This window comes from Bombus pascuorum, chromosome 4 (genome assembly GCF_905332965.1).
Source record: "Bombus pascuorum chromosome 4, iyBomPasc1.1, whole genome shotgun sequence".
In the NCBI taxonomy this organism is placed as follows: domain Eukaryota; kingdom Metazoa; phylum Arthropoda; class Insecta; order Hymenoptera; family Apidae; genus Bombus; species Bombus pascuorum.
The window spans coordinates 3,105,008-3,120,020 of NC_083491.1; the positions used below are offsets into that span (position 1 = coordinate 3,105,008).

A 15,013-nucleotide genomic window follows, 5' to 3' on the forward strand; every position below is an offset into this window, starting at 1 on the left:
CACTGAAATATTATCTTAATATACAAAATGCAATTGAAAAAGACTTTTGTTTGCTTATATGAGTATAAAAAATAACCCAATTCGGATTGATTTAAAGAAACAATAACAATGCAGTAGTCTTGTCTAAACATAAAGTAGAATGTATGCGTATAACTGATACGATATTAATATAAATTAATTAATATAAAGCCATGTGAATAAACAAATATACATTTAACAGATATTTTTAGTATTAAATTTTAATTTTTCAGTCACAATTAAAAACTTATCTTAAAAATTAAGAACTAATGACGAACTTATTGGTGACTTCTTTGATGTTATAATGCTTAGTTCTTTCACAAGTACGTATTTCATGTATTTCAAGATTGTCGTCAAAATTAAGTATATGACTTATTGATAATTTATCAAAAAATTTTCTTATCTTACAAGTACAGAAGCAAATATATGTATGCTTCTGAATATACTGATGCAATGTTATAAGTTTCGATAATAGTAATTGTGTTTATCACCAACTTAACCTCAATGTTAGCGCAAAAAGTAATTGTGCCCGTGATGCGTCATAGAATTCTTGTTATAGGTATATATGTTCATTAACAACTACTAGTATTCGTAATATTGATTAACATAATAAATAAACTGCAGTAAATGTTGTAATATAGTTAATATTTAACAACGAAATCTTTGACGCTTAAGAATAGTAAATTTATAAAGTTGTTGGTTGTTGTTAATTTTTGGTTTGTTAAAATCTATTAACAAAAATGACTTCGCCGTTTACTTGCATCACATGCCGAGTAGCATTCAGAGATTTAGATATACAGAGACAACACTACAAATCAGACTGGCACAGATACAATTTAAAAAGAAAAGTAGCTGAGTTACCTCCTGCATCCATGGAAGAATTTCAGAAAAGAGTGATTGCACAAAGGACCGAAGGTGACAAAGAAAAGGAAGAAGGAACAATAAGTTGTAAAATATGTAAGAAGAATTTCAACACAAGAAATCAATATGAAAATCATTTATTATCAAAAAAACACAAGGAGAAATGTGCAAAACAAAATGTTCCTTTTGATACTGAAAGTGAAGATCTTGAAAATAATGCTGGTCCATCGTTTGATTCTATAATTGAGAAAAATGTACAAGGAGAAGTTTCTGTAAAACAACTAAGTGACGATATGGAAGTAGATTCTGATATTGAATCTGTAGATTCTGACGAATGGGTGGAAGATACTGAAAATCCAGTCGTAAATAACAATTGCTTATTTTGCAATCATCATAGTAGGTCATTGGTACGCAATCTAAAACATATGACAATTGCACATTCGTTCTTCTTACCAGATCCTGAATATTGCACAGACATTAAAGGTTTACTTGTGTATCTTGGAGAAAAAATTTTTGCTGGATACATGTGCATTTGGTGTAATAATTCTGGTAAGTTAATTTAAATTTGTATTTTTATAATTATAAAGAAATTGGCAAACTAATTGTGTTTGTTTGTAATAAATTAACAGGAAGATGTTTTCAAACCGTTGAGGCTGCTAGGGCACATATGATAGATAAAGGTCACTGTAAAATGTTGCATGAAGGAGATGCATTAGCAGAATATGCAGAATTTTATGATTATTCATCCAGCTATCCTGATGCAGAAATTGATGATCCAGATGCAGAGATTGAAATACCAGAATTAGATGATAGCGATTACCAGCTAGTATTACCATCAGGAAGTATTATTGGTCATAGATCTCTGTTCAGATACTATAAACAAAACTTAAATCCAAATAGGGCAGTTGCAGTATCAAAGAGTACAAAACTGCGTAAAGTACTGTCACAATATAGAGCTTTAGGATGGTCAGAAACACAAAAAGAGGCAGTTGCAAGGAAAGTGAGAGATATCAGATATATGGAAAGAGTACAAGCAAAATATTCTACACAATTGCAATTTAAGGCAAATAAGCTGCAAAAATATTTTAGACCTCAAGTGAACTTCTAAGCTTTTCTTGTTACATGTATAAATGTTCCTGTAAGACTGCATTCCTTTTTGCATGCACTGCATACTTATGCATTCATTGTTAATATAAAATTACCTATATAGTTGAAAAATTCGTATTTAAAGTTATTTGAAAGGATTATTAGAAGTCATTAGTCATTATGAAGTGTAATGTTTATTTGGCGGATAGTTTTACAAAATAATTTATAATATATATTCGTAACATGTAACACCAATAAAAATAATACTTCTCGTAACTTTATTCTATATTCATGTGGACCCATCCAGTTATTCCTGTAATCATTAGCTAAATTACCGTTTTCGATAAATTTTTAGACACGGATCAAGAAATATTCCATGTTCTGTTAGTTTCTCATGATAGCTGCAAAAAAATGACTGCACAATCGAAGACTTCAAACATTTCGGTACTATGTACGTATAATATACTTTCAATTTACCATCAGCGAACTGTAGAATTGTAAAAGAGAGTTAACAATTGTTAAACTATCACATTCTTGACATAGGGTTTCTATTATGATACTATCGTTGATATACATTCGCATTTCTTTGCGGTACACGGATACACGAATTTCTTTTCATATATCTTTTACTATGCAAACCAGAGCGATTCGTTTTATTCTGAATTAGCAGAATGCAGAACAGTGGTCCAAAGAAGGAAATGTTAAATGGATCTTTTCATTCTTGTATTTGTCAACTCAAATATTATCGTAATATTATTACTGAATATTATCTTTTTTTTTCCGTCTTAATAATGGCACACCGTTCAGAACACCGACAAAGGGCAGTAACCGATGCCTCAAATTATTAATACTTTTTAAGAAAGGCATACGGTTCGCCCTGTTTATAGATATATTTCATAAATGCATCTTTAAGACAAACATACATTAGAGATCTGTTATTGTCACACAACGATACACATAGTTTACACTACTGCTCTTTCGTAAAATCTTTTTCTGGTTATTAAAGATTTTTCAAGATTAATGTTAACTCTCATTTTGTTTTCTATTAGACTTTCAATTTTTAATCCAACACCTTCACCAACAACTTTAAAGCTTGATGGGGAGGGGCCGGTCTGATCGATTCATCGAGATCCCTGTACAGAATCGTCGCTTCTACTTCAAGACCATGCTTGTAGCATACCTTCTGCGAATACATTCCCGTTGCATCAACTTTAAACACCTGTAAACATACAACAATTTCAACACTATATTTGTGGGATATCTTTGAGTGCACACGGACATTTACATACACTTCGTATGAAGTACACTGCGTGCAAAAAGACCTCCCGAGAAAGTAACGAGTGCATTGCAATTTTACATCTTGGTAAACGAAAATCATCCCATGCATATTAATCGAAGAACATGCTGAAACAAAAGTAAAATGTGAACTTCTTACCAAAACGACCACGCCTCCACGCACGATCGTGTTGCACATATATATACGAATAAATACATTGAATCTATTCTTTAACAAATTTGTAACTTTGCGTAAATTTCTTCGTGTTATTGTACGATATTAGATTTAATAAATAATTTGTTTGTCATTTACATAAAAAAGCATTACTCAGTACATAAATGTTAGCAAATTATAATTCAAATATGATGGATTGCCATAAAATTAGTACAAGCTTCCGGCAGGGAATGGTAAAGGTCACGGAGTATGCAATAGTACGGCTCTAAAGAAATTTTTCACCGAACTTAAACTGCATGCTTCAACAACATTTATCATACAGAATTATCATTTTGTGAAAAAAATTACTATAATTACGATGATAAGGATGAAATACGATTTAGAATTATACCTTGAAACCAGCGGTTTTAGCGATTTCTATACTGTCTGCCATCAGAATGCTCGCCAGACCTTTTCCACGGAAATTCTCATCGATACTGAGGATTCGACACTCGAATAACTCGTCGACATTGTACTTGTAAAAAAGATCTACTTTCTTGTTAACTTTGTACAGGAGTCCGAATATTATTTTGAATTTTTCATCGTTCAATTCTGCAAGGCGACGTTCAGCTTCTTCGCGCTCTCCCTTCTTCAGGATACCATTCAATGCCATACCAGCTATCTGATAGGACAGTACTTATGATCGGCAATGAACTTAACGTTCAAGGTCCATACATATCGTAAGAAAACCTTCCCTCGTCAATGAAATACTTATAACGCACAAAATAAATTCACAAGTTGAGCAACAGTACATAATCATAATTTTTTTATCGTAAAAAAAAAAAAAGAAGGGTACAACATTCGTTTTTTTTTAAATTCGGCTTACCATTCCATTTTGATCCACCAGCATCCTCGAGTATCCCTGCTTTAAAGTGAGTAGACAATGTCTTTCCAGCTCGAACTGGCTCTCCCCTTTTTCGCATAGTCCTACCGCGTGATTCAACGGTTCGTCGGAGAAGAAATTCCATTTCAGATGGTTAATTGCATCGTCGAAACGACTTTCTGGAACACCCACGACCTTTAAATCATCGGACGACATCTTTGGGGTGGTCACGGCACGAATTTTCCGCGCACTGAAAGGATTTTCTACGCGCGCACTACCCTTAGTAGGGAGAGCTGACTCATATGGGAAAAGCTCCATATATTGATTGACCCAGTTCAAGAAATTTACTGGCTATAATGATTATGCATCCTTCTTAATTATTTCTAATGCGAAATTCGCGCTGATCATGTTCCAATAGTACCCATACTTTTTGATAAAGAATAAGAAAATAAACATATTGGATTTATGTTCTTGGGTACAACTGGAATATATTGTCAGAAAGAAACATGTGTTTATTGTTTAATGAAAACCAGTGATGTTTTTACAAATTATATGAAATTAACAGACAAGTATTTCTGATTATCATAGAGGGGATTGAGTATTGGTGAACAAAAAGAATACAAACATAGAAATGAATATATATATATGTATATGAATATCTTTATTCTTCATAAATTTTTCTAGATAATTGATTCTATAATCTTCCGTAATGTTGCTGTTGCCGCAAATTGATCGCGTAAAATTACATCTTTATCAATATAACAATATGAGTACATTGTATGCACCAAATACAGTTTCAACAAATATCAAGTCAATAATATACAACTAATAAAAAATATTAATGACATTTTTCATTTATCATATCATATTATAATATGATATATTGTAATTAAAAAATGTTAGTAATACCATAAACACATTATCATCTGCTTGTACAGATGTTTCATATTTTTATAATACAATCTTCTGTAGAATATAGCTATCTACTGTGAAATTAATATTGTCCAAGGATATTTGTGAAAGGACTAAATCTATTCTCATGCCTTATTGGATTCATTCTTTAACACATTCATTCAGAATTAAAACATATTTTTTTAATACTTCAGAGTGTGAAAACATGTTATGTACAGTGTTTAAAATAAAATATCATCATCTCCTTCATCTAGGATATTTGCAGTTTCTACATATTCTCTGCCAGAAGCTATCATCTCTGCCCTAGCTGCTTCAGCCTGTGAAACAGTTTAAGCATTTTAAAAGATACTCGATCAAAAAAGGTGAAGAATGGAATTATTTTTAGAATATAAATCTTACCTTTGCTTTTATTTGTTTCTTCTTATCCTGAATCTTCTTTAATCGATAGAACTCTTCTCTTTCCAATTCATCCAACTCAGAAATTATATAAGCAAGAGTTTTTTCAATTCTTGGGATGATAACATGTTCAATGGCATTTACACGGCGGTTTGTGATTTTAATAACTTCATCCAAGGTTACAAAACTTGTTTGTAAAGATGCTAATTCCACTAATAACTTCACTGCCCTTTGATAATTCTTTTTCAATTTTGCCAATTGCTGGCCACCTCTTGCCAAACCTGCTAACTCGTAGGTATCTGTACCATCTTGATAGGACTCAAACACTGGAAGATTAACACCGGCAACATTATCTTTCTTAGATCTAATTTTAATTTGAGCTTTTGTCACATTCTGAAGAACTACTTGATTGAAGTCTCCAGTTGCAAACTTAGCTTCAGCCAATGAGAAAGCTGCCTCTTTCATTACTTCTCCCATAAGAGTTTTTGTCTAGATATAGAGAAGAATAAAATTATTATAAAAAAAGAACAATTATTCATAAAAATAAGTGCCTCTTTGTACCTCAATAATTTTACCCAGAATTAATCTAAAACGCATTTGCAATGCATCTGCTTTCTTTTTTAACAAACCATGACCCTTTTGTGCTCCATGTAAACGGGATTTCATTAACATTTGCGCTCTGAAAAGAAAAAGATAAAAAAAAATATAAATTCTGTGTTATTATATTCACAGGCATTATTATCAATATAATGAAAGAAGCAAACAATGTGTACACTTACTGTGCTTGTATAACAGTTAAAGACTACAATCTTGGCTTATAAAAAAATACTTACATGTTAATAATACGAATATATGAGAAATATAATTTAAAAGTTTTAAATAAATAGGAATAGGGTTACACCCATCTTATGATGAATGATAACAGACTCAGAAAATTTGGTAAAAAAAGAGAAAAGATATTAAATAAGTGAAAAATAAGATCCACTGAAAGAATAAGATAGAGTCGTATAATTTGAAAGGGGAATGCTTACCCCCGAGAAGGGAAAATCGCAAGTTTATCCTTTCCAGACATAGTTGAGAGAACTATCAAGCAGACAAGAATGAAACTGATCAGCTGACTCGTGGGACCGGAAGTTTGAAGCTGTATATATAGTTGCGCAAAAATTAGCGCGTAATTTTAAAATTAGTAAGAGGATGAAGAAAAAGGAATGTAATCAGATTGTTTGATACAGTGGGTATATGAAACAATTGAAAAGCAAAATGTCGCACCGTTAACATTAATACATAAGTTTGGAAGTATGTTTAATCAAAATTTATAATATCTTAAACTTAATTTAAACAAAGAATGAAATAAGGAGACTAGAAAACAAAAATCTTTAATGGAACACAAGTACCATACCTCCTACTCATTTGAAGAAATGAAAGATTGTTTCATACAACGATTAATAAAAGAAAATCGTTGTTTCCGTATTAGCGACAGTAAGTCAAATAACACGTTTAGAATAGACGTTTGCGCTGTCAATCCGCATAACACACGTAGAAGTTGCTGGCAACCTGGAATAATAAGGAAAGCCTCCGAAGATATTCTTATGAGAATGAACATTAATCGTCTTTGGATATAGGTTTGTATATATTCGACATAAAAAAGAAAAATGAACGCTAAATTGGAAATCCCTGTTCCAGGTCTACTTATTTTGGTACATTACATTATTAATTTTATGAAAAAGAGAATGATTCATAAATCAGATATTTCTAAAGATTTTATACTAAATAAAGCAGTTCATGATGCTACGAATATTTTACTAAGACCATATAGGCCAATGGAATCAACCTCAAATACCTATGAAAGTAGATATGAAGCAATCAGTCACATCAAAGACAAATGGATATCACAGTCACAAGATTTTTTATTAAGAATGGCAACAATTGCCTGGGACTTTTTGAATATTTTGAATATGTTCCAAAGTAATCTGATAAATCGAAATATAAAAGAAGACAATCCAAATAATGATTTTTAAATATTAGAATCAATATATTTTTATGGTGCAGCTTCTAGTACTGATGCGAATTGACAGCAATATAATGGGGAAGAAATAAGTATCAACTGCAATGTAATTAATATAAGTATTTTTAATAAAAATATACAAGTCAATTTTGTACAATATTTTACAACAGGGACAATTGTCCAGGTTTCAACACCTGTCTTACATTCATATTTATTCTAGCTTCAGAAATGTAAGTTTTTGCTTTGAACCAATCACTCTCATTCCATATACAGTGCTGATTATTATCATTTATTTCTATGTCATCCCATGGTGCATCGATGGTTGGTAAAATTTTTGGTACGCCATGGTATCTTAGACGAGACTTTCCAGACATCACTATTATATCTCCACTCCGTAGAAACATTGCATTAGCTGCATCCTCTTGTGTAAGTCCTCCGATTAAAAATATTGCAGTTTGACCAAAACTTATAGAGAATAAGGGTGCCTCTACATTAACTTCAGAATGATCTGTATGACCCGCTAAAGTCGAATTCATTCTATAATAGTTAATAATTGCTGCTTCGGCCTTAAAATCCTTAAAACCTAATGTTTGTGCTAAAAATGAGGTCAATAAAGACATCTCAGTAGGCATTTTTGTCCTGGATGTTTCAGAATATAATTTTGTATCCCAGTTATGGTGGTACCCAAATGTTGCCCATCTTAATTTTGGTAATAATTCTTTACCTTTGTCAGAGTTTCTGCAATTAATACGGCAAACATATTATTATTATGGTATATGGTATACTGCAAATATATTTTTTTATATCATCATATTGTGTCTTACCCAAAACATATATCCCACCAATTTTCGTTTTTGTTTAAAACATTATGAGCATCTAAGTTTAATTTATGTGGCTCTCTAGAGTACTCTTTCAAGCATTTTATAATCCAGTATCGTTGTCCGTATGTCGTAAATGGATTTTTTATAAAAATAAGTCCTGGAATACTTCGAAGTTCAAAGATTTCCCAGTCCTTTACTGGTCTTAATCCCAATTCATATTCGCATTGTTCATCAAGTAACCTCTTGCTAAAATCAGTAACCTAAAAAGTATTAAGAATTTATGTACGTAAAGAATAGAGTTCTCATAATTTGTTACATACTTTATTATAATCAGGATTATTCAAATCGATTACATCTTTTAAATCTGGACAAGGTTTTCGACTTTTATAATATTTAAAACTATCTTTGAACATTACTTCGAATTTCGAATCATCGGCGCTGCCATGTTGGCTGGTTCGCGCACGTGCCGATAGATGGCGCTGCTTTATTCGTCAATTGGATCTGTGCAATTTGAAAGTAGATTTTAACGCAGATTCCTAAGCAAGATAGTACTAAATGCTTAGGATGTTTGAATAAGAATGTCATTTTGACCCGGTTCGCGATGGTGACAATCGAAGGTATCGGTTCTCCTATTCTAAATCACCGGATTGCAACTTTCTCTCGATGTTCACGAAAACAATGACGTTTTTACTACGACCAGCCCCGACGCATCTTGTCTAACCCACAAGTAAGCAATCGAAGATGAATCTATGATGTGACATGTGACTAATTGTAAGTACCGTGAAGAAACGATCGATGAGTGGACATGTGGACAGCGCATTCTGCATCACGATTATTCGACTCGTTTAGCATAATACCATCATCGTTGTATGGGCATTAATAGCTAGATACATATCGAAAATGTCTGAGCTTCGAGCAATCTTTTTTCTTACCGTGCCCAACCCCGTCCCCTATCTGTGTACGCACACGTTAATGGACTGTGACTAATTTTAGAGCGTAATTTTCGCATAATAACACTGCCGGGAAATCTATGATTTCATAGAAGCGAAGAGAGGCACGACAGCCGACTTCAAGGCTTTTCGAAAGCTTCGTGCAAATTAATAGTGCGCACCACGTTAATAATCGTCCATTACCATCGCTCCTATTCTCCATAAATTCCACCCACTCACCTAGCCCGGTCGCGAATAATTGTTCACCTGTATCTCAAAGAATACGAACGAACCTTGTTCCAGTTATTAAACTGGATCTTGGGTTCAACCACTTCACTGATCCTGCTGGATTACATGTCTACCGACCACGTTGACAACCATAGGTGCCACCGGTGAGACCGGTAATGTCAGAATTAATTAATATTAGATATTTCAGAATGGTTAAAATAACCAATTTGTTCTTTTTTTTTTTTAATAGAAATTTTATATTTACAATGGTACATTTTGGGAATTTTCTGTGATAGTTCGTAAAATAAATGGGCAAAGGCTCGTATCATATTTTATTTCGTATTCTTTGGTATAAGGGATAGTTCTAATGTTAAAGTATATAAATTAAAGAAAGTGTCAGATTCGAAAAATTCGTCACTTTTATTATTACGGTAACAATATAGATTGTTATACATAAATTCACCCGGAAGTCAACGCGTCATCGATCATTATCACACTATAATTATTTTATTTATAATATTGTCAATTCTAGTTAGATTAAAAAATTGTAAGAGAGCATTTACAAAAGATTTGTATCATAGTAATAGATGAACAATGTCGAAAGTATAAATGAAAATGAACGGAAAGAATCGACATAGGTAGAGCGGTAACACGCGAATACGAATATACCGGTGCATTAAGGGCGCGCGTATTCTCTGACAGTTTCATGTCAACAAATGTCGTGCCCGCGAGTCGCGCCCAGCCGTAAGCCAGGCCTGCACCAAGCAATCGCGGCGTATTCGCGAGATCGGCCAATCACGCACATCTGTCACGTCACCAACGACCAATCGCGAACGCTCCTCGTGACGACAGTCGCTAAATATAGCTCGTATATATCTAGGCCGGTCGCAACCGCGAATTATCCATAGTCGTGCGTCGGCAGCCGACGGAGAAGGACGGTGTGGGGCGTATCGGGACGCTGCATAGTCGTTCGCAACTGTAAAGGTAGGACCCGTACACGCACCTAAAACAAACCGTCTTCTCTGCACGTGATAAAGCTCTTTGTAGGTCGAGTCGGCTATTCTTGTAATATAATTTGAGGGCTGCAATAAGGTGTATCGAGGCTGCGGTAGTAATTTCGTTAGACCTCTTTTAAATTGTCAAGTATGTTCGAACCGGAGATACAGTTTACGTTGCAACGTTAGTGACATTTATTTGTCGATTTATCCGTACTAATGCGTATTTTAAAGACATCTTTTTCGATAGCCCGGGTGTTTACGAAAAGCCAAACATATTTAAAAGATCATCGGTTGATTTCTTTATCATTGGAATTCGGAAGGAATGTTGCCACGAAACAGATGTCAAAATTATCAGTAATGTTCCAGTAATATCTTTCGAGGAATACAACGAAAATCGAGTTCGCGAGTAGCCAAGGTCGTGCGACTACCAAGTGGAGCTTTATTACGAACATGTTGCATTATTACGACAAGAGTCGAGAGAAGAATATGTTAAACGCGGTGAAACTGCATTTACGTTCTCTAAGAATATTTCTCTCAACTCTTGTACATTTTTTCACATAGATACGTATCATAAAGAACACATAAAATCGTGAGAAAGGTCGTTATAGTAACTTCCTTCTTTTTCTTTCTTTCTCGAATTCAATTCGAACGATTGAAATATCGCGGTAACGTTCGTGCATAGTGTTTCCACGAATATGAAGTTAGCTGTGAAGTCGATTATCGTTTACGACGTCCACGCGATACGGATCGAACGAGGTGCGGTAAAAATTGTTCGCAACAAAAGTTTAGCACAGTCGTGGTAGTAAAACGAAAAGTATGTCGTTTCTACGATTTGTCACGATACAATGGATCCGTTTCGAGAATTTTTCGACAGGCATGGGCTCATGACACCTGAGGATGCACTCGTAATAATGCATGATTAGTGTCACGGAGAACATCTGGTGTAGTGGGGAATCTTAAATATAGCAAAACAGAACATTGGCAACATTGTCACGAATCTAGTAAAGACTATATAGCATCCTCACACGGTACCAATGCTCCTGATTGCACAATACCTTGCGTCGAACTAAACATTCAAACTATATACGCTTTGTTTTTTATTCTCTTTATTTCTTTTTTATCCAATTTTTCAATACGTTTATAATGGGACATTCAACGTCGGTAAGAAAGAATCTTTGAGATTTCGCGATCGTTCGAGTATCTTTCGCACGTACGCGAATGAAAGTATAATGTTTATATTGGCATGTAAAGTGGAGTTAAGTAGGATCACAAATAACCGTAATCATAAAACCTCATATTACGACGGCTTAAATGGGGAGTGCGTTTATTATGAACGACTTAGTGTTTACTGGAAATGTATGCTCATAAGGGAACATATTTCTCCGTGGAAAAACAAACTTCATGAATACCTTAATAGTTCTGTAGTCGAACTGTTCTTTTTTTCCTTCTTTTACTCTATGAGCATTTTACAAAAAGATATTTTATCTTTTAACGCGGTTTTATTAATTTTGGATTTTAAATTAAACGTTGAAAATGAATTTACCAGAAGATCTATCGATTCTAGAATTTATGCCTTCGTAAATACCAATTATTTTTTCTCACCTTAATTGTTTACTTCTGCGTTCTGCGTTCAGTTTATCATTACCAAGGAAAATTATTCGTTATAAACAATTATTTCATAGTGTTATTATATTTTATAAAAATATTAACAAACATAAAAAAGAAGTATGAGCCACATTTCCCAACTGTTATAGATGCACAAACTATTGCACAAACAATTTGTTACATAATATTCAAATAGCAAACAAAGTATATACGTTGGAACAAATATCTATCGTTATAAAATATATTTAATCGAAATACAATGTCGTCGACGATGGCAATTATGTAAATTTAAATTTATCTAAACCACAGAAAAGGAAAAGGTTAAACCGCAGAAAGGAATAGTGAATGAAAAAATATATTTTGAATCGTATTTACAACCGATTGGAATCGTATCAAATGTAGAGTTTCGCGTTCGCCAAGTCACGAATCTTAAATGTTTACTTTCGTTTGTAAACTTCCTTCGCGGCTGATAATCATTATACAATAATAATCTTATCTTTGCGTTCTCTATGCAAACGAGCCAATCTTCTCAAGGTGCAATCTGCTGGGCGTGTGATAATTAGCAGCAAGGTTGGACAACGTAATAGTCGCATAACTTTTTGCACGTTGTTATATATTTCTTCAATTTTGTTTTTACCTTCTAATATTTAATGAATATTTTCACACGAGTCGACACATTAGCAACTTGAAACGAGAGTTTGTATATTTCTGCGTTAAGACCTACGTTAAAAACCGGAAATGAGATCTTTTATCTCTTTTTATCGATTTTCGAGTATTATATTTCTTATACTTTCAAAAATGATCAACCGTCCCTTCAATTTGATCTTTCTAGCAGTAATTAAATATTAATTAAATATTATATAAAAGTATTCTATAAATACTAGTCAACTATCTCTGCCACGATAAATTTTAACAAGGTTTTAGCCGTCCCCAGTATGTTAAGATCTTAGAAAAAATTCAAATTTTCTGTTTTAATAAAAATTCAGACACCTACGTTATCTTGGGAATCATTGACTTTAGGAATCATCGAATATTAAATTAAAAGAGAAGATAAAAGATCCTGTTTTCTGGCCAACATTCGAAATCTAACGCCTACGTTGTTTTCGTAATACTCGATACGAGTTAGTGGACTCGTTCAAAAGATAAACAAAAAATGTTCGTTAGATTAGCTACAAAATAAACATAGAAGCTATATTTGTATAATATGCGCGCACCTATAACATATGTTGGGTCGGTGGAAAAATACTTTCGGTTTTCGATCGTATTATTGGATTGGTAACCAAGTGATCGCGGATTTTGTCATTAGGTGATATTGACAAAATCCACAGTCACTTTGTTACCAACCCAACAGAAAGACTAGTTTCAAACAGTTGATACAACAAAATCGTATTACAAGGATGACGTGTTGCATTTATCAAACGAATTTTAAAGTCAATATAAATGGAGGAGTTTTAATAATTAGATATGAAACACGACGAAATTATAGTAATATTAGTACAGTACATATAGCTAGAAAAAACAAATTTCCCAAGAGACGTAGTCATGCATTATCGCGATATTTTTGAGTAATTATCTCTGGTCGGTCGACAAAGATTCTTCGTTTCTTCGCGACCGTGACCTTACTGACATTTAATTCTTAGATCGTCGCCGACATCGAAACTCACCCATACAGGATCTACACGTGTATCAGATAGCGTGCGCATTTCCATAACGCCGAAGGCCGTCAAATATTGCAACTAGACGAATACCTTTAGCTCTTCTGTTGTAGTTGGTCCGTTTATCTCGCTTTCATCGAGCATTTCTTTTTCCCCCTAATCCTGTCGGCTTTAAATATAATTTCTCTTGCACGCGCACTCGCCATTTACATCGATTTTCTCATATCTTTGATCATTGTCTGGTATTATTTTCGTTGAGGAAATTGTTCATCGAAATTCCTCTGGTCTGACTTATAGCTTCGCTTTAGAATTCTCAACCGTGGTTCTCATTTAGGAATCGCGGAAAGAAAGTTCAAATTTCACGACGTTTATCTCGTTATCGCCAAATGTTTTCTCTTTAATTACAAGACGTATATATTTCCGACGTTTTCAAAGCGTGTTTTTTAAACGGAACGTCCACTTACAGTTTGATCGTAGAATTCCCAACTATCGGTCCCCGTACGGAAATCACGAAATAAAATTTAATCAAATTCTATGACATCGATCGCCGAGTTTCGAATCTTCTCTCTTCATCGAAAAATATATATTTCTTTGTATCTCGTTGACCAACTGGGTCGTTTACGATCAAGCTGAATTCCTTTACTCTTTCCAGTTATCCAGAAATTTCGACAAAATTCCAAGCAACTTTTTTCTGTTTCGTTACCTTCGATCGAATGTTTGAAACTTTGTCAATAAAAAGAAAAATCTCGAGCTATAAATTCAGGGGTGAAATTTCAAGGTAAAAGACGGACGAAGTAGGATGAGTTTTTCTTTGTTCCAAGATCACTCTATAAAAGTTCGTGTGCGTAGAATAGAGCGCGTCTTAATTGAATTTGCCGCGGTCAAGGGAAAACGTGTGCTCGAATAAAAAGCTCTCGCGCGCGGTTGATTTATCGTCGAGGGATGCGCGCGCGCGTTCGCGCCTAGAGGCCGCGAGTCACCTTTTTACACACAGCTGATTACAAAGTCGAGAGATGATATAACTGGATTTGCAAGTTGTCACGGTGAAAGAACGAGAGAGGTTGGATGAGGGAAAAAAGGGGACCAGCGGGGGAGGCAGGCCATTATTGTTCAAGGGCGTCAATGTACCGATTGAATTTAAAATGCTAATGCGCATCGTAGAGAAATGGCAAGAGGAAGGATTTGCA

General features: G+C 34.0%; 5 protein-coding genes across 7 annotated transcripts in view; 2 read left to right on the forward strand and 3 right to left on the reverse strand.

The window, feature by feature from the left end:
- Positions 1-344: 344 nt before the first annotated feature.
- LOC132906558 (cytoplasmic 60S subunit biogenesis factor ZNF622) lies at positions 345-2,239 on the forward strand. Its single transcript, XM_060958849.1, has 2 exons — positions 345-1,428; positions 1,509-2,239. The coding sequence occupies exons 1-2, from the start codon at positions 759-761 to the stop codon at positions 1,985-1,987; spliced, it is 1,149 nt and encodes a 382-aa protein (XP_060814832.1). The 5' UTR covers positions 345-758; the 3' UTR covers positions 1,988-2,239.
- LOC132906560 (arylalkylamine N-acetyltransferase 1-like) lies at positions 2,141-4,610 on the reverse strand. 2 transcript variants are annotated; one of them, XR_009657999.1, is made up of 4 exons: positions 4,281-4,610; positions 3,807-4,076; positions 2,443-3,184; positions 2,141-2,366 (listed from the first exon to the last, which is right to left on the reverse strand). XR_009657999.1 is itself a non-coding variant. In XM_060958851.1 (3 exons), the coding sequence occupies exons 1-3, from the start codon at positions 4,593-4,595 to the stop codon at positions 3,026-3,028; spliced, it is 744 nt and encodes a 247-aa protein (XP_060814834.1). In that variant the 5' UTR covers positions 4,596-4,610; the 3' UTR covers positions 2,141-3,025. The 2 variants fall into 2 exon arrangements, 1 of the variants encoding a protein (XP_060814834.1); XM_060958851.1 differs by having other exon boundaries at positions 2,141-3,184.
- A 309-nt stretch (positions 4,611-4,919) lies between these two features.
- LOC132906561 (V-type proton ATPase subunit D) lies at positions 4,920-6,746 on the reverse strand. The gene is made up of 4 exons (XM_060958852.1): positions 6,617-6,746; positions 6,147-6,264; positions 5,589-6,074; positions 4,920-5,506 (listed from the first exon to the last, which is right to left on the reverse strand). Exons 1-4 carry the CDS (start codon positions 6,655-6,657, stop codon positions 5,411-5,413), a joined length of 741 nt encoding a protein of 246 aa, XP_060814835.1. The 5' UTR covers positions 6,658-6,746; the 3' UTR covers positions 4,920-5,410.
- A 951-nt stretch (positions 6,747-7,697) lies between these two features.
- Positions 7,698-8,889, reverse strand: LOC132906559 (nucleic acid dioxygenase ALKBH1). The gene is made up of 3 exons (XM_060958850.1): positions 8,732-8,889; positions 8,415-8,671; positions 7,698-8,328 (listed from the first exon to the last, which is right to left on the reverse strand). The coding sequence occupies exons 1-3, from the start codon at positions 8,822-8,824 to the stop codon at positions 7,752-7,754; spliced, it is 927 nt and encodes a 308-aa protein (XP_060814833.1). The 5' UTR covers positions 8,825-8,889; the 3' UTR covers positions 7,698-7,751.
- Positions 8,890-10,436: 1,547 nt separating this feature from the next.
- The window catches only part of LOC132906242 (activating transcription factor 3), a 29,352-nt gene continuing 24,775 nt past the window's right edge, over positions 10,437-15,013 (forward strand). For both annotated transcript variants that reach the window (XM_060958245.1, XM_060958246.1), the window contains exon 1: positions 10,437-10,552. The gene's annotated coding sequence lies outside the window, so the exon portion shown is untranslated. The remainder of the gene's footprint in view (positions 10,553-15,013) is intronic.